This window comes from Ornithodoros turicata, chromosome 5, assembly GCF_037126465.1.
Source record: "Ornithodoros turicata isolate Travis chromosome 5, ASM3712646v1, whole genome shotgun sequence".
Taxonomy (NCBI): domain Eukaryota; kingdom Metazoa; phylum Arthropoda; class Arachnida; order Ixodida; family Argasidae; genus Ornithodoros; species Ornithodoros turicata.
The window spans coordinates 23,155,077-23,177,696 of record NC_088205.1 but is presented as its reverse complement, the minus strand read 5'-3'; the positions used below and the strand labels follow the sequence as shown (position 1 = coordinate 23,177,696).

The window sequence follows — 22,620 nt, the reverse complement described above, 5'->3', positions numbered from 1 at the left end:
TACGAGGCTCCTCCGCACCGTTGGTTATGGATGTGTTAATGGCTTACAAACTGGTCTACGAAGCAGGGCACAGGCCCGTTCTCCGATGGGTTCCAGATCATTGCGGTGTTGAAGGCAATGAACAGGCTGACAGCGCCGCCGAAGCAGCTCTCTCGTCTCGGAGACGGACGCGTATTGCACTGCTGAGAGGAGATCGTCGGTCCGTACTTCGACGCCTCGTGGCTCCTCTGGCTACCCGCCAACGGACCGCTGACGTTCTACCCCCCGCCATGCTGAGCAGCGTTGATCCAGCGCTCGCTTTCCGCATGCCTGCACATATCTCTCGTCAAGATGCCGCATTAGTTCATCGAATGCGCCTCGACGTGGCCTTCACAGCACAGTGGCGCTACCGCTTGAGACAAGTTGCCTCTCCCCACTGCAGTCACTGCGGTGCTGTTGAAGAGCACATTCTTCTCCATTGCCCACACTACCAACCTTCCCGAACCGTACTCTCCGCATCGCTCAACGAGCTAGACTCCCGCCCCCCCATCTCTCACAAAACTGCTTGGTCCCTGGCCACCTCCAGCACACCAACGCTCTGCCCTCAAGGCGCTCTTCACCTTTCTGGACACCACAGGACTTCGATCCTCATTGTGAATGGGGCTCATTATTTCATTCCCCGCATCACCACCAGCAACGGGGTAGAGTGTCGCCCCCGGCGATGAAACTGCCCAGCGTTCATCCCGTAATAAAGTCGTTGTAGTTTATCATTTTAAGTCTACGATCTGTTTGTAATTTATGTGTGTAAGCGTTCTGGGGCAGCCAGTCCGACTTCGTCGTAACTCACACCACCATTTTCTTTCTTTATCACATCACATCACATCAATCTGCCGAACGGCCCCCACGTTCCTGGTAGGCTGGTACTGTTTCAGTGAGTTAGCAGCTTAGTACACGAGGTCTTACGAAAGGCATCAAAGTGCAGGAGCCATATGGAGGACCTAGGTGATGATGATTTCCTTGATTAAATGATTAACTAACCAATTATACCGAATCACAAGAGTGTTCCGAAATAACGGCGGAAACTGAGATTAACCCTCAGCCGTTCCAAGTGATACAGGAAAAAAAACGATCTACAGGAATTCCAGCTGTTTTCAGAACCGCCAACGCAGAAAATATTCTTTTTGGAATGTGAACCTAAATCTACTTTAAAGTGACGCCATCAAGGCAACCCAAGATTCCTTCTCTTCATATCACGAGGGCAGGAAATCTGTGATCCCGCAGATGGCGAAAAGCCTCCTTCAGTTGACGAATATGACTGGATTTCCAGTGCAGGCCACAGTACCAGACCCCTACCTCCGGTCAATGGGAAGGATTGAAAACATCTCAAGATGGTATACTACGAGAAGTATAACTACTTCCTACGTACAGTCACACTGAGTTACCACAATAAGGCGCAAAACTATTCACAATAGGGAGTAAGGTGGTTCATCTACACCGTACCATGAGTCTGTTGCGCCACCGTCGACGACGCTCTCGTGCCGTGCCGTAGAGCCCTGCACCATCCGCGGATGGAAGCGGATATCCGCGAATATCCGCAAGATACTTGCGGATTCGGATGAAAATTCCGAACTTTCTGCGGTGTGCGGACGGATGCGGATGGCCCGAGGTCGGATGCGGATCGGATGCGGATACGAAGGCAGCGGATCGGTAGCGGATCGGATGCGGATATACCGCGTGCTGTAATTTTTCCACCAGCAATTTATTTGTATTGCGCTGCGACAGCGAGCGAATGCTCGGGTTCACCTTTGACCATGCACGGCCAAGACGGGAGAGAAGGCATTCTGGCGTCTCGAACCACGCTAGCATCGACGAGGTAGCGTTCCACGCGTTACAGAAGGCTCTCCGTAACGAGTTTGTTGAAATGTTTACCTTTGCTGGTCGTCGTGAGTCGTTCCGTGACAGCATGGAGGCATCCGAAATTATACCAACATATGCTTCCGGCGGTCTTTACGCGTCCTTCGAAACGTGTGGATTTTGCGGATCGGATGCGGATGGTGCGCTTTGGTCAGCGGATCGGATGCGGATGTAAACTGTTGTGTGTGCTGCGGATGCGGATCGGATGCGGTAACGGTTGCGCGGATGCGGGTCGGATGCGGATGCCAAAAATGTCATCCGCGCAGGGCTCTACCGTGCCGCCTATAGTTTAGGTGCGCGGGGCGCGCGAAATAAAACCATTCCCTTTGTTCTGATCAGCTGGCGGCTCCGAGCCTTCTCCTCTTACGCCCTCGACCGAGGACCACACATGTGGTGACCGGACCGATGGATGACGCCAGCGCCCCGGAGGGAAGCAACGCCGAGTCGCGTCTTCACGTTGGCCACGTATCCGTGAAGCTTCCGCCGTTCTGGCACGCCAACCCAGATGTGTTGTCCTCGGTCGAGGGCGTAAGAGGTAAAGGTCCGGAGCCGCCAGCTGATCAGAACAAAGCGAATGGTTTTATTTCGCGCGCCCCGCGCACCTAAACCGTAGCCGGCACGGCACGAGAGCGTCGTCGTCGGTGGCGCCACAGGAGCCACAGATTGGTAAGCCACAGGAGCGGTGGGACCACACAAGTCTAGTGTAATTCTCAGGTTCAGGACAGAACATGTCTTATGGTATATAGAGCTCAGTTCAGGATATAGGACCCACATTGTAGCTGAATATGTAGCTCCCCCGATTTGTCAGTGGCAGGAGTTTGGCGCGACATATTGAAGAGGAACGCAGAAGTGTAAGATATCTGCTGAGGTGCGCACAGCTTAAAATCCGTGAACCGAAACGTGCGAACCGTGGAGCTTCCTACGGAGCATGCAGGGCATAGGTGGGGAAGTTACTTTTATTTTGTAGTGCACTACCGTTGCTCACTACTTTTTCAAAAAGTAACGCGTTACGTTATTCGTTACTGTTGCGGTAGTAGGTAACGCGTTACTAACGCCGTTACTTCTGATCAGTAATGCCGTTACTTTTGCATTACTTCATGAGGTTTTGCTTATCATATGTACCATTTTTGGTTGAATCACATAAGTGCATTCCGCAAATTAATACAAGCAATGTTGGGCACAAACAAGGCACAACATGTCACCAACAAGATACTAGCAGCGGGAAGAACTGCAACACTGCTAAACAAGTCCAGACATGCCATGATGACGTCACAAATCAGGAAAAAAGCACACGCATGCACGCACAGAGGACAACGCATTAAACACACGGAGCGCTCAGGAATAATCGATTACATGTGCGATATATTGCAACGCAGAGGTAGTTGATGTTCAAAATTTTCATCTGTGAGCTTCGCCCGTTGGGCTGAGAGGATGCCTAATGACCAGTGAGTGCTCCTTGTCAAGGTTGATAAAGACGGTGACCTTTTATCTCACACAGTACAAATCCCAACAGCCAATCCCTTGGTACTTTGTTACTTGTTCAGGTAGAGGCTATTTTTCTGCCGCTTTTGCCCCATTCGTCCGAAAAATACCAGAGGGAATGAAAATTAGAGGTGGTAAGCAAAGGTGACATCTCAACCAGGGTAGGTCAATAACCCTTCTTTTGCGTTCTTCGTGGGTGTCGATGTGACCTTCTTCTCATTGTTGAAGATGAATAGAAAAAATCGGGGATTTTCCCGGATTCTGCAGGCACGGTCCTCGCTCAAGAATTCAAGTTTAGACAATGAAGCAATGTTTCCGAACACGCAGTAACGCATAACGCCGTTACGCGTTAGTTATTAAAAATGTAATGACGTTACGTTACTCATTACTTTTCTCCCAAATGTAATACGTTACCATATTTCACTACTCGATTGTAACGCGTTACCGGTAACGCACTACTTTGTAACGCGTTACTCCCCACCTATGATGCAGGGTCACACAAATCGCGGCTGCCCCAAGAGGCTGCGTGCTCGAAAGGTATTGGCTGGAAAAGTATTGGCGCTACAGCATCCAAAGAACCTGCTCGCCGCAACGTGAAGCCCACGTCTATAGTGACTCGGGAACCGGAAAAAATGTTCCCGGAAAAAATGTCCCCGGAAGAAATGTCCCCGGAAAAAATGTTCCCGGAAGAAATGTCCCCTGGAAAAAATGTCCCCCGGAAAAAATGTCCCCTCGAGAAACATCTACTTTTGGTGCGCGTGGAATTTTTGCGAAATCCCCGGTTGCGATATTGCAGGTCTTGAAGTCCTCGGGCTAAAAATAAATACTAAAATTCCTAACCACTAACTAAGTGTTTTTACTTGGAAAGCTCGACCTACTTTCACTTACGATTTCTAGTAGCGAATACACTGCAATCAATTGTCACGTTCGTTGATACAACGTGCACACTTGGCTTGGATATTCTTATTTTGTTTCTTTCTTCTTATACTAAGAAGTATATCCTGCGTGACGTCGTACTGACTGATGTGCAATCAGAACGCCGGAATTTTGAGACTAGATTTTAGGCCTGATGACACGGCTATCCTTTCAGGTTTGAGGGAATTAACGTCTCCCTAGTATTTTTCTTCATCAACATCAACATCAACATAAGAGCGTGACGTACTTTTTTCTGTACCAGCTCGCGTGGAGTAGCGGTTTAGATGATCGCCTTTCACGTCGAGACTGGGAGGTGACACGGGTTCGAATCCTGTCACCAGGTGTGCTCTCTGAGGTTTTCCCTGGGTTTTCCGTCGGACTTTCCTGACGAATATCGGCACGCTTAGCCCTGAAGTCGGCCCAGGACGCATACTAACCCCCTGTCACGCTCCCTCCTGCTGTCCTCTGTCCACGCCTGTACACTGCGTACAGCAACAGTTGCTTCGCGGCGCTAACACGGAAAAACATTTCTCTGCTAATTAGCACAAATGTGAAGTGTCACACAAAGTAGTACGCCGTCCAGTTTCAACAAATCAGGAGAGAAGATGTCATTCGGAATGGCCAGGAGCATGTCAAGTTCTGTTTTAGAAGAGCACAGATCGACGTGCAGGGTGATGTGTAAAAAGGAAAATAAAATGCGGGGGGACAACAAAATTGACAGGCAAAAATGTATTTCAATATGTCTAGCGGTGTCACATATCCGGAGCCCCATGACTGTACAGGCCGCTTTGTTGCAAGACACAACGGAGTACTTTAAAAGCGATAAAACCCCCGTGCCGGGAAACAAGTCAACAGACGACACAACACACAGGCACAGACTGACGAACAAGGATTTATTATCAAACTTGGTTTATATCCTCTAACCTAACCAACAACGCCCTCTTCAGCAAAGTTCCCAGTCACACCCCCAGCATGCCTAGTGACTTTATCTTTATCAAAAGCATAAGACTTATCTTGCGTCCCTCCTGTTTGAATCTTCCAAAAACTTCTCGACTGGAGCAGTTATCAGCACTGAAGGCGCACTCACACACCTGGACCCCGCATTTTTAAGCTTCACGATATAATAAAGCACCGCCCTTATTACTCTTATATAAAATTTTTGTCTCATGGAATTTTGCAACACAACCCTGGCACCTTTTTAAATGCTCAACCAAGTTTCCATACCCCCTGCTAACCGAATAACGATGTTCCTTTAACCTAACATTAATGCACCGGGATGTTTGCCCAATATATTCACGCCCGCAACTAAACGGTATGCAATAAACAACCCCAACTATACAGTCCACAAACTGATTTTCATGACTTATAGAGCACCGAGGTAACTGCTCCTGATTTACCTTCCTAATCAGTGATCTTAAGCCGGGTTTTTTACGAAAGACTACTTCAACACTGTACTTGCTAGCTACTTTTTTTATCCTGTGAGAGGCTTTATGGGTATATGTAATTACCCCAAAGTTCCTTCTTTCAGGGCTTTCGGTTTTTTTGCCACTACTTATTTCTCTGATGATTCTGTTTAGGATATCCCTAATGATGTTCTCAGGATATCCTGCTTCTTCTAACCTCTGAATTTGCTCTATACAACCAGCTTTCAGCAAGTGGATGCAGCACCTGCTCAGAGCGTTATTAATTACGCATCTAGCTACACCGTTTTTTACGGTCTTTGAAATACATGACCCATACGGGGTTAAAGGCTTTTTACATCTTTGTTTGTACTGCCAACAAACACCTGTAGCATGCGCAAAGATAGCAAGGTCAAGAAACTGCAACCTCCCCTGTTCCTCTGTCTCCAGGGTAAACTTCAAACCTTCCCCACTTTCTTCAAAAATTTCCTTGACCTCAACCTCCCTGACTTCATTTGGGGCACATAAGAGAAAATCATCCACATATCTCATGATAGTTAACATGCCTAATTCGCTGCAGCTACCCATAACCTTCCTATCAATTTTTGCCATAACCAAGTCGCTAATAACTTGAGCCTATACAAACACCTGTCCTCTGTCTGTAAACCTTTCCGTCTACCTCCACCAAGGTTGATTCTAAGTACAGACTAAGTAACTGTAAGGACTGTTGTACAGAGCAACCAGAGGAATTTTGGAATTTTACACCTCCGAACAATTCAATAGCCTCTTCAACGACTTCAAACATTATCTTTTTAGGCCGACTATAATACAAATCAACAACATCTAAAGAAAAGAATTTAACTTCTTGATCCTCTATAGTTTTTAAAAAATCCACAACTTCACAGGCATTTTTTACCCGGAAAGGATCATCAACAGTCAAAAGTTTAAGGTTATCCTGTAAAAATCTGCTAACTACACCCTGCCAGGTATTCTTTTCACTAATTATAGTACGAAAGGGAAAGCCCTTTTTGTGAAATTTTACGGTATGAAAAGCCTCAAGATACTGACTTTGTGCTTGTTTTATCAAACCAGCCACTTTGTCTAAATTATTATCTATGAACCATTGTCTGGCTTTTGTTTTTAGGTTCCTACTAGGTCTGCCCTTAACACTCACGAAATCCTTGGCAATGGCTTCCATCTGCTTATTTTTGTACTCCTCAACCCCCAAAATAACAAAGGAACTAACTTTGTCGACTTCCAAAAGGACGCAGTTGTTCTTCCTTAAATCCTTAACCACATTGGTAGTGGATTTGTCAATTTTCTTTTTCTTTTTCATCTTATCTTCACACCCAGAGACAGCTACTATAGCTTCATCAATGAAATGGCTCCTATCATCTTCTTTCACATTCTTACTAACCTGATGGACCATATCAATTAAAGTGTCCTTCGATGTTATGGAAGAGGGGGTGTACTTGGGTCCTTTTGCCAGGAGCTGAACGGTTTCTTGCGATGCTCTTGCCTCCCCAATCTTTTCAACAGTTTGCGTAGCCAGCCTTCGAGGTGCCTTCCTTGGCAAGGAACGCAACACCTTTAACCACTTCAAGTTGAGATCTTCATCACTCAACTTCCGAAGATGTTTGAAGGCCCCCTCATTTCTGTATCCAAGACCCCACAGGGTCTCTGCTAGGGCTAGACCAGCTTTCCTAAAGAGCTTGCTTTGATGATAGGCCTCACTTCTGCACATCTTCAACAATCTTCGGCCATGTGAAGTTGAAGGTTTCAAGGGTCCCAGGCACTCCATAAGGCATTCAGGGAACCCACCTATTCTTAGGTAGAAGGAAAACATTCTTCCCTTTACCTCCAAATCATTGGAGGTCTGAAGAAGCTTCGCCATGATCAGGACATTTCTCGAGGTCATCTCCCAAACGGGATTGTCAAAACACAAGCTATGGCCCATATAACTAGACAGTACATCGAAAATGGTTAAAAAATTTTAAATTAAATAAACTCTTTTTTTCCCTACATGTGGCGGGGTGGTGGTGGTGGTACATGTTTATTCACACAAAAAGGAGATGCCGGCCTTACATGTGCAGCTTCGGGACTATTCAAATATATTCGCTTTAGTAGAAGCATCAATTCGATTTGGAACTCGAACATTGAATTCCATATTTGATTCGGAAATGGAATAGGATATACGATTACTCGCTTTGGTGCTCAAAAATCCAAACGTTCACACCGTCCTAGTAAAAAATCAACGTCCGAAGTCAACCAGTCCACGCGTACCAAAAGTGAATTTTCCTCAGGGGACATTTTTTCCGGGGACATTTCTTCCAGGGAACATTTTTTCGGGGAACAATTTTTCCGGGGGCATTGCTTCCGGGGACATTTTTTCCCGGGACATTTCTTCCTGGACCCCAGTGACTCACCTCTCTCCCTGCATCGGTGACCAGAGAGTACTGCGAAAGACAACAGGAGAAGAAAAATAAGCGATATAGTACAGTTTCATATCCAATCCAATCCATGAATACAGCGATCATATGCCTAAGTTGTGGCAAATCGGACACATACCGTCGACAAAGACCTTGTTGAGCTGGCATTCAATAGATCCAAGTCGTATGCGTCCCGCACCCCCCCCCCCCCCAAAAAAAAAAAAAAAAACAGGCTTCTCTCGATCCATTCATGACAAGGAAGGTCAAAACAGCTTCTTACAAATACGTCAAATAGTAGAGGAAGCGACCACGTGCATTCGCTCATTTCATACTCTGGAATGCCAGCAGAATCTCAACAGGAAAAGTCATGTCACTTGTCCAGTGAAAGTCCGTGCTCTCGCCGGCGATTGTACTGCGATATACGTGCAACTCCTTGACAGTCGTCAGACGACCCACCAGCAGATACATGAAATAAGCGTATCCACCGCTTAATCACTTCCATCGTTCGCGAGCCAACGAGGGGCGGAGCTCTCGTTAACACGAACATGTGACACGTTTCACGTGACGCGCTTTTTTCGCTAACGGAACAAAGGCGTAATCTCTTGCTCGCGTAACGACCAACGGCGTCGTCTGCCTAACGAATGTGTTCACGTGCTCACATGCTTCATCGCCTACATGGCTCATGATCTAACGAGGCGCGAGGCACTCGGGAGCTGAGCACGTGGTGTATGACGCGCTCTTTTCGTTAAAGTGACAGGGGCGTAATCTCTCGGTCCAGTTACGATCAAATTAGATCGTTTGCCTAACGAGTGGGTCTACCCACTCGTCAGGCAAACGATCACGTAGCAAAATCCGTTTTCAGAACAAAATAAAGAAAAAATGATGTTCCTTCACGAATTTTTTGCGAACGATCTATCGAACGGATTTTTGTTCTGAAAACGGCTTTGGTATCAGGCGACCGAAGAGATCAGATGTTCTCATTGGAACAACTTCGTAGCTTTTATAATTAAAAAGTAGGAAAATTAATTATCGCTAATTAATTAACAAGGGGCAATGAAAAAAAATATTTTTGGATAGACCACACAACTGACAAACACGTACAGTTGGTTCCATTTGTGTCCAGCACTCCGTTTTTTTTAAGCCCCTGGTCCTTTTTTGGTGGGACACCCTGTATATACGCTGCAAGAAATGTGTTCGAGCGACAGCGATATTAAATAGGTAGTTACAAAAACGATGTGACGATATGTAACTAAAATTTCCCGTGTTGAGCAACTGAAACGCTTCGGAGCACTGGCTGTCCATCAAGCCACGTAGGAAGTGTTGCCAGGGAACAGTATTACAGGCTCCTTACCAAGTCGCCAGAGCGTTCCTCTACAGCCGTTCGCAGGAACACAGCAGAAGAAATGTTCCATGAAGACGACCGAGAGACACGGACACAGACGATGACACACGCAAGTGCCTCTCTGTCGTGTTCATGGGTCTACACCAGCTAGCCTGCTCCCTTTCCCTTGTTTCAGAAGAAATGTTTCCAGCAATGGACTTCGAAGGTGGTGCTCAGGATCCACGTATGGATTGACGATTGAGGTTCCAGCTATTGAGAATTGAAGCGACTGTGGGCTCGATTCGAATCTCGGCCACTCGATATCGTTAAAATTATGGGTTATTCAAGAACAACAACAAATAAATCGTGACAATGACATGGGGTGATTCACAAGTGTCAGCGCTCCAAGCAGTGGCGAAGTTTCTCGAAGTAATCCTGTGTAAAGACAGACAGAGGCTTTGTGGTCTCCCTTGCGGACACTCGACGAGTGCTCTCCGTCGGTCTCTTTGCCACTTTAAGTATTATTTTTTATTTTATTTATTTTTGATTTTGAATAGTCGTTGTAGAGTATGGGTACTCGGGGTACAGCCAGTCCCGACCTTGCCGCGACTTACGTCTCCATGTTTTATTCTCCACATCGTCGTCGTCGTCATCGTCATCTTCACATTTCCTTCATCTCCTTTTCACTAGTGTTGCAGCCCCGACACATTTGAACTGTTACAAAACGGTGTACCACAGCCTTTTCCCACATTGCCGCTATAATTACAGGGTGCCCGTGGGTAAAAGACGCAGCTATTTGTGAACTCCCGGAGAGGAACATTCTCTGTTGGTGGCACTGACAATCTTGTCGTTCGCTTTTAATGCTTGCGCAGCAGCAAATAGTTCGAGGTGCCGCAATGTCGCGTTCGAAGAAAAACATGACGACGATGCCGCGGCTGACAACAGGGAGCGCTGTGCGAAAGCGATGTGATGAAGAAAACTGTCAAATCCAAGTCAGCAATTTTATAGGAATATCGTTCACAAATCCCAATGGAGTAGAACATCCCAATGTTTAAGCAGATACTAAAAGTTAAACGCGTTATATTGTCACCACGTGACAGCACGTGACGAATCACTCAGACGCACAAACAGCCAAGATAGCACGTTTCCCCATCGAGTTTGAAAACAGCAGGGCTCGTGAACACTGCAAGAAGTAACGGCTGTGAGACAGACCCTCTTTTTTTTCTTTACAAACAAACAACCCGGAAAGGTCGTAGAAAGTAAATTTACTCCCAGCTGAATTGAACAAAAAATGGCTTAGAAAGAAACAGCTGTGTATTTCCGGAACCCTGTATATACCTTTCAACATACCCATCGTCCAACGGTTCTTGTTATATACAGCTAGGTGCCTCACAAAAGACGACAAAACACACTTTGAAGGTGTCTTTACACATGCATCAAAGGGTCTAGAGTGGGTCTGAGTGCAGTTTCAATCCATTAATACGAACAACTTGCCAACAGTTGGACAGCAAAAGAAAAAGAAAAAAAAAACCGGAGGAAAAAAGAGAAAAAAGATAAAGGCTCGATCAATATAGATGCCAGCTACCCCATAGCACTAATATGAATAGCACTAATTGCTGCGTGCTGCATGCCAATGAAAGCAGGTAATCAAGCAAAAAGAGGAAGTAAGTGTAGAAAGGTGCATACGACCATACAGACGAACTCGCAGAGAAAAAGTCACTTGAAGTGACTGTGTCACCTTGCATTGCTGACGGGTTGCGCTGTTATACGCTAGCGAAATGAGGAAAAAAAAGGGTTATATTTGCGCGTGTCGTAGTTTGCGAGATGCAGACCCTAGAGCACACGCCCACGTCAAGCTCTGACGTTAGAGGGACAAGAGCTACGGCCATTCCCATTGGTTCCTCTGAGCACGTGACCTCTACCGCGGTGCCTCGCTGGTGCAGACGCCTGCAGTGAGCAGGATTAGTTTTGGTATTCGCGATGCTGATTTTCTTCGCGTCTGTTACTCTCGTTGTTGTAAAACTTATAAACCAAGCGAAGCTGAAGTGCTTATATGCCTTTATACTATATGTGTACTCAACCGTTGATGTTCTTCCGTAGGAAAGGAGAAAGGGAACTAGAAGGGGTGGGTGTTTCTGTGCCGCGACCGAGGACTTACCCACTGTGAGTGAGTGAATGTGCTTCACATGAAGAGACGCCTTCATTGTGGAAGCGCGGAAAAAAGTTGCCTTCTACAAGGACGGTCATTGTTGCCTCTCGACGTAAACCAAAGGATAATTGTCATGTCCAACAAGGAAGTGATCTATCTACACCGTGCTTTTATTGTAGCATCAGATGACGCCAGTACGAAGTCATGGCGCTCATTTATGCACACACGTGCAGCTTGTGTTCTGACGCTGACAGTGCGTACCTTATGCCTCGCGAGGTGTACCTTCGAATATCAAACACTCGAAAAGTACAAGGCTTCGGTTTTGACTGGTACTCCATTAGCATTTGCTTCTTGCGTCACATTTACGACAATGTACCACAAATTTTCGAATTCACGATAACAGCTGTTTGTAACAAAGATGTAGACAGAATTGCGTCCATTACTGAACGGAAACCAAGCCGGTTGCATAACAGGTGCAACCAGACATCAAGTGTCAGAGAGACGACAGGAGTAGTGGCGATGACTGACGCGGCAGGCTACGCCTTTCAGTGAAGGAAGGACGCCCACTCTACGTACAACCGTGCTGCCCTCATGCGTGGCCGTTCATTGTCAAGACTGCTCTTAGCCAAGGCCAGCCGTGTCACTATCACTTACACAATTGAGACAACGGAGGTCCCCCTCTTTCTTTTTACCCTCCTTCACGGCGGGAATCACGAGGAGAGACCACAGAGTTGCCACTTTTTAATCTTTGAAAGTTATAACTTGTGATGTAGCGAACTTTTCGCCTTGAAGTTCGCAGTCGAAACCCGCTGGTATGCGAGGTTCGACGAACTCTTGAATTTCAAGCCAGATTAGCCGAGGTTCGCAATGGTCCGCAGGCTTGACCTTTCTAATGAAAAGTTAAAAATGCTAGTGAATTTCACGAATACTTAACGTAAAATTTATTTACATCATTTACAAAATTTATTTACTTTTCTATACAACCGTGGCACAGGGGCATCGTCAGCTAGACGTGTCAGCGAGGTCTAAGTTCGACGTACATAACATTTTATATACTGGCACTTAAGTTGTAACTACCCCAGGATACGCTAGTCACTATGTCATATGTAATGATGAGATGGTGGGCGAAGAATGATCAGTGTTCTTGATATGACAGAGTTTCGTGCGCCGCGTAATATCCATAGCACTAACCGAACAATCACCGCGCGAACCCATTCATGACCAGGAAATGACACTGCTCAAGGCACAAGAGTCACAATGAGTTTAAAGGTACTGTAAAGCAGTAGACAAGCATGATATGCAGGTGACGTGACTAGAGACTTTGTTGCTTCTAAATACCGTATGCGGAACCATACGACCGACAACGCGCTATAACTATTTTTAATTTGCCATGAAAGATGCGGCGTAGTGGAACGGTGCGACGCCTGGTGTCAAACAACCTCCTGTACAGCGGGCAACACTGAAAATTGGTATTACACACTATTACATCGGAACCATATTTTAGTAACCATATTATTAGTTTTCCTGTTTACCTATGCATTCTGAAACCTTAGTTAACAGTTTAACTTGTTAACCCCTGTTTTTGCGAAGTAACCCAGCGCTGGCCGCTGTTCGATGGAGGCTCTCCCTACTTCTCTGCTGTATGGCGGGCTAGAAGGCCCGAAGAAGAAGAAGGCTAGAAGGCTAGCCCGCCGTATCTGCTGTGCCCGCGCGCTCCTTCTGTACGCGGCCTCTTTCGAACGAACAAACTCTCTCTGTGAACCTCTGTGAACAAACAAGTCCCGACGCTGTCTGGCTTCTTGAACGTCTGACACATTTTTTTCAACGGCTCAGCATTTCATTTCAGTTCGATTATCCGTTTATCCTCAGATGTGGATCGTTGTGTGGATTGCAGGGGCGGATTTTATGGTGGATTGTGGTGGATTGTTATGTCGGGCCCAGTGTTATGCGCATGCAATCTGGTTGCTGCCGTATGTGTCAGGAGTACGGATTCATTTTGAATACCTAGTACAGTGTTGCCCGTAATCTTTAATTGCAATTTTCTAATTAATTGCACCGTAGATTACGCAGTTTTTGTCCTGGTGGCTTGGACTATCGAATAGCCACACTAAATGACATTTGATCGGTGCTGCTTTACAGTACCTTTAATTCAGCTAAAGCGTCAACAGGAGAGACCAGTGTCCCTTGGGAAGTCCACGGACGAAAATAGTGGCTGATGGTGCCGCATGATATTGGGTCCAGGGACCCACTGAACGATGCTTCACTTATGCTGTTCACCCCGCCTCGTCGAACTCAACACAGGACCGTATAGAATCATAAAGAAAGCACATCGCGCACTGTGCGGTATTCTAAATACGCAGAGATTCTCCGTCGTTGGAGAAGGAATACGTTTGAGCCTAAACAAAGACATGTGATCCATGACGAAAACCCGAGACTGGGAAAAAGACGAAAACAGACGACACAACACAAAGTCTCAAGAGACTTTGTGTTGTGTCGTCTGTTTTCGTCTTTTTCCCAGTCTCGGGTTTTCGTCATGGATCTTAGCCACCAGCTCGCTTGCTTTTTAACCATTTTATCTGTATCAAAGACATGTGATCCCTCACCTGGTCGTTTGCTGTTCTCACTCAAAGACAACCGCGTCGGTGAAACCTTGAAAAACCAGGAACTGAATAACACGTCATATGCAGGGTGCACGGCGTACGAAACATGGGCAAATCCAAAAAAAAAAAAAAAAAAAAAAAAGGGTCAGGATCAACCGGTTACGAGAAGGTATAATATTAGAGTTTCAGGAAATCGGCAGAGTAGATCAATCCAACATCGACAAGAATGTCAACATGAAGCCTATAACAGGGCAATTCTTCAAAGCTTATATCTTCACAGACTTTATAAAGAAGTCACTCTGTCTTACTAACTTGTTTCCGGCGTGATATACACGAAATGCGCGCATATGAGCTGTGTGCACACTCTCGACCAGCTCCGGTAGCGCAGCGGTAACGCGTGCGCTTGGAGACTGGGAGGTCCGCGGTTCGAATCCGCGGGCCGGCTGTGCCGTCTGGGGTTTTTCCTGGGTTTCCCTCAGATGTGTAATAGGCGTATGCCGGCACAGTTCCCCTGAAGTCGGCCCATGGACGCAGCTATCCTCCCCCCGAGCGGATTCCGCTCGGTCTTCCACTTCACCCTTTCCTCTCCTCCTCTCCACCACCTTTCCCTTCCCGAGAAACATGCCGCCTAATCAGGCAGGCAGACCTCTCGGGTTCCTCCCAACGACACTCCTCCTCCTCCTCCTCCTGCACACTCTCGGAAAAGCAACTCTTAAAATAACTCTTACTCCGTGTTTTACTCTTAGTAACCGTAATATGCGACGACGACACCCACTGTCCTATCCGTTACCATGTATTTTACTTGTAGTATCCGTTAAACCCCGCACTGTATCCGTTAAGGCACTTGTTTTCACCGTCATTTCTGCATTTACCCTTAGAAATTGACGCATAGAATTTCCCCAAGACGGATAAACCAACCTCGGACTCATGACTCACTGCTTTTACGCTTATTCTTGGTTAACCTCGCAAAAAAAAAAAAAACAACAACAAGAAAGTCTGCGTGTGCGTGCACAGTTTGGACGTAGGCTTTCTCGATTGTATCTTCCGCGTTTCGAGCAACCCAAAGTTTTCGGCTGCGGTCCCTCAGGTGTGCGCTCTGCTCGCGGCCGCTCGACGATGTTTATCAAATGGACACTAGGGCCACTCCGTCGTGTCGTGCCGTTTTACGTTTAGGCTGCCGAGCCTGGACTTCAAGAGCGGCGGGAAGCACGTGCGTCTGTCCTGAAGTAGAGCGCGTTCAGGAGGTGAGTGTTGCAGACTTTTCGCAGGACCACGTGGGTGACCCCTACCGATTTCTTGTTTTATTCGGTGTAAATGCCCCTCGTTGTTATACAGAGCACACGTGATGGTTGTACAAGGGCCAGTGGAGAGATAGCACAAACAACATCAACGTATTTACCCAAGCAGCACAACATGTTGGCCCAATATTGGACCAATATTGGCAATACCGGCCCAATATTGGCCCAATCTTGTGCCAATATTGGGCCAACATGCTGTGCTGCTTGGGTAGTGGGTCAGCTGCGAGGACGCTGTCAAAACTGCGACTGTTCGGGATACCTGCGGGCTGCTGTAGACGCGTTTGCCTATGCTAAATGCCCCCTGGCTGGTGTTTCATGTGTGACCACCCACCAGCAGACTACGGTCTTGTAGGTGAGTTACCTTTCAATTCACTGAGTCTTGAATGAGTCATCAATTTCACTAATGATGCTTTTCATTATCAAAGATATATGTGCAGATGTTGCATCAGTTCGTCTAATTGCCCTGATGCAATTGCCGATTTCAGAACCAAGATGGAACGCATGAGGCGGCAACAAACGTTCCTTCTTCGGAGGTCGTCCTTCTTTGTTGACGCTGCAGCGGGTGCGAGCGCAAGAGGAGCACGATGTTGCCTTTGAGGGACGAAGGGAGGGCACCTTGCACCGTTGACGGCTACAGAGCTTTTTCGTTTACTCATGCTATACGGTATACGTGCAGCAATAGGCGATAATATAAGAGTTAACATTTGACGGATGGCGTGACCGTCAGCCGGCTTAAAATAAGAGTATGAAAACCAACGATTCTTGACCCTTACTATCCGTCATCGCCCCAAGCGTAAGGTGATGACACGTAAAATAGCGGTCAAGAATCGAACGTTTTCTTACTTTTACTATTCGTTGTTTTTCCGAGAGTGTACCAGGCTCCAACAGCTCCCCATAGAACCCATAGTTTGAGATAATTCACACAACACTGGACACACGACCAATGAAATTGCGACGTGGTGGATATTATGAACAACGAGTCGGCCAATCAGGAGCCTCCATGTCTGGCTTGCTTTTCGGTCGGTACTGGCTACCATCGACTTCTACTGGATGTCAGGCCTGCCGCCGTTACTCGGTATTCAAAATAACTAAAGCGATTTTGGGGTAAAATAAAGATTTATTTGATACAAAGCACTAATTCAAAGATCTGATACATGGGTGCCCTGTGCGTGCAAAGCCCACTGCGTTGCTGACACACTGGGACAAAGTTCGAACATGAAGCAGAACGAACACACCGTTCAACTCCTAATACCGAGAGCCAGTCTCATGAGTGCGTACCATTTCATGATGAGCATCTTCTTTCGCTGCCTGCGGTACATCCATTATAGCGAAGCGAAAAGCGCTTGTGTGGCACGTAATCCTGTCTTTGTTGACAGTCCTCGAAATCCAACGGCGCCCGAACTTGTTCTTCACGCTTCAACTCATGAAGCATTCCGGTACCGCAGTTGCCAAATTGTTCGTGGGATAATAGTTGTGTCCAGGAACAACACAACACGCGTAGACTCACAATAACGCACGAATAAATCCGCGAACATATTTCTGCAAACTGTTCTGTCGATTGACACCACCAAACACAGGAGGACGACATGCCGGCCATTTCGAAACTATGCTGAAACGGCCGAGACGCGGTACGCACATGCGCGCGTACAAAATGCAATTTCAAAACGTTCTCGACCAATCGGAGCGCGCGCACAGTCTAGGCCAATGGGCTTGCAGCATGGTGTATGGGCGCAGTGGTATATACTCTACAGCCGCGTCCGCGGGTACCTGAGGAGGACTGAGTGTACTTCCCACGAAGAATACCGGTCTTGGTGGATTAGTTGGTAGCGTGTCCGCCAACTGATTCCAAGGTTGCGGGTTCGATGCCAGCCGAGGACGTCAGCAACTTGGCAGGGTACAAGTCGCTAGACACGCAGTCTTTCATAGTCATAGAAAATTAGAAAATTAAAATTGAAAATTACGGGCAACACCGTGTCGAACTGGTCACCAGCTGCGCATTGCGGCTGGCGGCAAGTGTGGCGGCAAAACTATATTGCGTGCAGACAACACTGGGTCTAAAACAAAAGAGGTTGGCTACGTAGCCATAAGGAGCATCAAGTCAGTCGGGAACACTGATGACTGTTGCTTGACGAATTGGGGATTATTTGCCACCAGACGTCACCCCCGAACCGTTTTACCTCGATTTTGTTAGCAAATTAAAAACATTAAGCGTTCCCGGTCACATTTTAAGACTTGTTGCCCTGAGTTAGCAGGCAACAGGCTGTTAAATGACGCCGTCAATAAAAACTGCCTGTCTGCTGTTTACGGTACCTTAATAAAGAACCCTCAGGCTTGTTCGTCGGCTCAGGGTCGTTTTTCGACATCTCTCTCTCCCCGTACCCCTATGTCTCGGATTTGGGGAGTGCTGAAGGGACTTTATACTCCTGTGGTTCAACGGCACCCGTTCCGTTCCCTGTCCTTGGCCACCTCGCGTTCTGAACTGTGCATTTCGGAGGACTACTGCGTGCGCCTCACAGCGCAGCCTCCAGGCGTGCTCTCATCAGCTCAAGGTCTTCCACCCGCTTTGCAGGCTTCGAAAGACCCGGCTCTGGACCTGCCCCTTACCCTTCTCGAGCTCGACTCTGCACTACGGGACTCTCCTCTGCATACCTCCCCTGGAGCAGACCAGATTACGTACAAGGCCCTTCGGAATCTCCCCCTGTCAGGGCGAGCATCCCTCCTACGGATCTTCAACGAGAGCTGGAGCCAAGGGGAAGTCCCTAACGAGTGGAAGACCGCGATGGTGGTCCCTTTACTGAAACCAGGTCAATCACCGCATCACATCGATTCTTTCCGCCCAATAGCTCTTACAAGCTGTGTGGGGAAGACCTTGGAACGTATAATATTCAATCGCCTGAGCTGGTACCTTGAGAGCACGGGTTTTTTCCCCGAGGAGATGGCGGGTTTTCGCCCAGGACGGTCAGCAATAGACAGCGTCATAACTCTAACCAGTAGGACACAACAGGCAAGGGCCGAAGGTTTATTGACAGCCGCTGTCTTCCTTGACGTCAAGAAAGCGTACGACAGTGTCCTCCATAGCGCAATCATGGCGACCCTTTCAGAAGCTGAAGTCGGGGGCTGCGCCTGGTCATGGATTAAAGACTTCTTGGCTGACCGCTCCCTGTTTGTGCGCACCGCTGACGGGGACACTGCGACGTTCCGCGTGCACCGTGGTGTCCCACAAGGGAGCGTCCTCAGCCCCTTATTATTCAATATCATTATGGCTTCTCTTCCTGCGCAGCTTCATAATCACACTCACATTACAATATATGCTGACGACGTATGTATCTGGACTTCCGCCGTTCGGCGTGATACGATCCAACGCCGACTACAAGGTTCATTAGACATCATTTCAAGATACCTTTTGCACCGCGGCTTGGTTGTCTCGCCTAGCAAGACAGTAGCCATGGCATTCTCACGAAGATCATTTCATAAGTACCCGCTTTTCATTGATGGCTCACCCCTGACCTTTGTCACGACCTGCCGATACCTGGGGATTACAATTGACCGTGGCCTGACGTGGTCCCAGCATGTGAAGCTGCTTGCTACCAAGGCAAACGGTTTGGTAAATGTACTCAGGCGTATTGCTGGTGCATCCTGGGGCCCGTCATGTTCTGACCTCTATCGTGTCCATCAGGCCCTGGTGTTGGGGACATTGCGGTACAGCTTACCCATCCTGCATGGTCTAAGTCGAACCCAAGAACAGGAACTGCTCAACATCCAGGCCCGTAGTCTCCGTGTCTGTTTGGGAGTCCCCAGGACAACGGAGACGTATTCTGTCTTGGCAGAGGCGCGAGAGCAGCCGGTTCACATACTGCGGGATGGTGATACCCTCCGCGCTTATACACGCTACATTACACGGCACCCGCTCCACTCTCTTTGTCGCATTGATGAGGACTGCCCGGCGTCTGCTTTCGGCAGTGCCATTGCCCGCCTGAAAGGGAGCATTCCATCTCCCGCGTCTACACCATCCTATGCACCGGCGATGTGGACTCTTGAAAGACCCTGTATTCACTCTAACATCCCTGGACTCCAACGCAAGAAAGACGTCCCCACAGTCGTGGCCCACCAGCTCACACTGGAGCACCTCGCCTCAACACATCGACTAAGTCGCCATATATACACAGATGGCTCGGTAACCGAAGGTAGTTCGAGCGCGGCTTTCTACATTCCGGATGAAGACCTGGGCCACGGTTTCAAACTCCCCTATACAGTGTCCTCGACAGAAGCCGAACTGTTTGGTATCCTGGCAGCACTGGAGCATATTACAGAATCCGGGCACGGAACGTGGGTCATTCTTACAGACAGCAAGGCATCACTAGACATGTTGTCGTCATCTCGCCCCAGCATAATAAGCGATTTGCATACCATGACGCTTCAAAAATTCAATGAACTCTTCGCCACTGGTTACAACATCACGTTTCAATGGGTCCCTGGCCACGTAGGCGTGTATGGAAATACCCGAGCAGACGCAGTAGCGAGACGCGCTGGGTCTGATGACCCTTCGGCCCTGGCACCTCTGCCGCTTACAGCCTCAACATGCCGTCTATACATACGCCGTCGGTGTGCCACATGTGCTCAGCAGTTCCGTGCCGAAACAACGACTTACAATTCATTCCTACGGTCTATCGACCCATTGATGGAGTTCGTCATCACTTGCCACCGCAGCCGTAAAGAAGAATCCCTTCTCCGCCGCCTACGTCTCAATGTTGCCAGTACACCCTCACTTCTCTTCAAGATGGGTCGGCTAAATTCACCAAACTGTAATGTCTGTGGAGTGGAAGCGGACATCCCACACCAACTCCTGTATTGCCAGCAGCACCTTCAACATAGGGACACCCTCCGATGCCGTCTGCTCCAGATTGGTTGTAACGACTTTTCGTTGGCCGCTCTTCTTGGCCCCGTCTTGCACCCCAACCAGTGGGCTGTCACTGCCGCTCTCCTCGGTTTTCTCCGAGTCTCAGGACTCGTGAACTGCCTGTAACGTTGTGCTAGTGTTTATTATCTTCTTTCTTTTTGTTTCTCTTTTCTTTCTTTCTGTTTCTCTTTTCTTTCTTTCTGTTTCTCTTTTCTTTCTTTGTGTTTCTCTTTTCTTTCTTTGTGTTTCTCCTTTCTTTCCTTTCGTTTCTCTTTTCTTTTCCTTTCCTTTCTTTTTGTTTCTTGTTTTCTTTCCCTTTCCTTCCTTTTTGTTTCTTTTCTTTTCCTTCCCTTTCGTTCTGTTTCTTGTTTTCTTTCCCTTTCCTTTCTTTCTGTTGCTTTTTGTTTTTCTTTCTTTCCTCTGTTTCGATCCCCCTTTTTCTTTTTCCTTCCTTTTCTTTTTCGTTTGCCCCTTCCCCTTTTTTTTTCGGAATAGCAAGCCGGCTCTTTGCCTGGCTAACCTTTCCTTTCTTTTTTTCTTAATAAACATATCCCCCCCCCCCCTCAGGCTTGCAAAATTAATCCACAGACCCACCACTGTGGCGTCGCTCATGATCCTAGTTGTCTCGCGACGTATAAGCTCAGGAATTATTATATTACACAAAGAATCACATATGTTTGACGTTTTTTGGCGCAATAACAAGAATCGTATATGAAACACAACATTATTCTGTCATGCTTCAGACGTTTCCGACGTTTTCACACCGGTGTCGGTTGAATGTATGGTTATGGCCGTCATTTTCTCCATAAAGTTGGAAGAGCCAACTCATCCAATTGTTCCGTTTGCGCAACGGTGGAGGATAGTGAGCATATTCTAATGCACTGCACTAGGTATATGCTTCACAAAGAGCTACCCTGAAAGCTACACTTGGTCGACTGGACAGCAGGGTCTTCGATATTGTGAATGCGTCGGGACCTTGGGCACCGAACACGAGGGATGCTGCCTTGGCGGCTGTGGGTACGGGGCCATTACATCCAACGAGCTGTATGGATGTAACCGCCAAAAAATCTGGGTCGCCATGGGGGCGATGGGAGGTAAGAAGGCCCACGGGAGGAGAAGCCCGGATTAGGAATAGCAAGAGTGAACCGGTGACCTGCCTGTGTTCAAGACGACTACAACCCGCAGGCGATTTCTTGTCAGTGGTGATGTGCATCCATCCATAATGGATAGTGCATGAATATCCATCAATAATGCGTTTTGGTACCTGGCCAATAGTATTAGTTCCGCCCATACTTTCTTTTCTCCCGGTCTCGCCGGCATAAGACGCGCGGACGTTTATATCACAATTCGATGCGAAAACTTTATCAAATTGTGGCTTTCATTTCCACCTCATTCTTTCCCGAACAAACTTGAAGCGTGAACCCGTACAAACTAACCGCAGACAGTCTCATCGTGCTCTTACATCCAAAAACGAGTCGTTACATCCACCCTGCTCTTACATACAAACGACCGTTACATCCAACGAGACTTTACGTCCATTTCTGGCCGATACATCCATAAGTCGGTACATACAACGAGCCGTTACATCCAACGGAAAACCATACACAATGAGCTGTTACGTCCATTGCGCCATTACATCCACAGACGTAGGAAAGTGTGGGACAGTGGTTCCAATGCCAGCGCAAAGAACGCAGGTGTCGCTGAATATAGACGCCTGTGTCAAACCTAGATGCTAACGCGGTACCTCACGGGTACTTCTTTGAATAGGAAAAAAATAACTAAATAAAAAGAAGTGACTTGTAATACGGAATGACATTGAGTGGTTCATAGACAGCTGCTATATTGGTACAACCACAAAACGAAGGTCGTTAGGGTATGAGGCATGTCACTGAGTTCCCTATTTCTCCCTATTATTTTTTTCGTCGACATCAACATCAACTGAGTTCTAAGCAATGCGCATGTGTGGAGCAACGCGCATATTAATAAAATGTTAGATGTACAGCAGATGTTTTTTTGTATTGTCAACGGACAGCACTTTGAAAATAGAAAAAATCGCAATGCTGCGTCTGCATTCCGGGAAATTATCTTTGTCGCTGCTTTGTTGTCACTTTTATCGTTGGCTGCCTTCGCGCCATTCGTTGTCGTAAAGCCGTGTTGGTGCTTTCTTACTTATCCCCAGTCCGGCCGTGCTGCCACCCACAGGAGGTTTTGCCTGGGTTTCCCCCGACAATCACAT

The 22,620-nt window shown here is 47.4% G+C and overlaps 1 protein-coding gene across 10 annotated transcripts in view; it reads right to left on the bottom strand.

Annotated features, from left to right (window-relative positions):
* The window catches only part of LOC135394227 (nuclear receptor coactivator 2-like), a 501,016-nt gene that overhangs the window by 169,459 nt on the left and 308,937 nt on the right, over positions 1–22,620 (bottom strand). For 9 of the 10 annotated variants that reach the window (XM_064624847.1, XM_064624849.1, XM_064624853.1 and 6 more), the window contains exon 5: positions 8,117–8,146. The exons of the other annotated variant lie outside the window; for it this stretch is intronic. In XM_064624847.1, the coding sequence (XP_064480917.1) occupies positions 8,117–8,146 (30 nt within the window). The remainder of the gene's footprint in view (positions 1–8,116; positions 8,147–22,620) is intronic. 10 annotated transcript variants of the gene reach the window in all.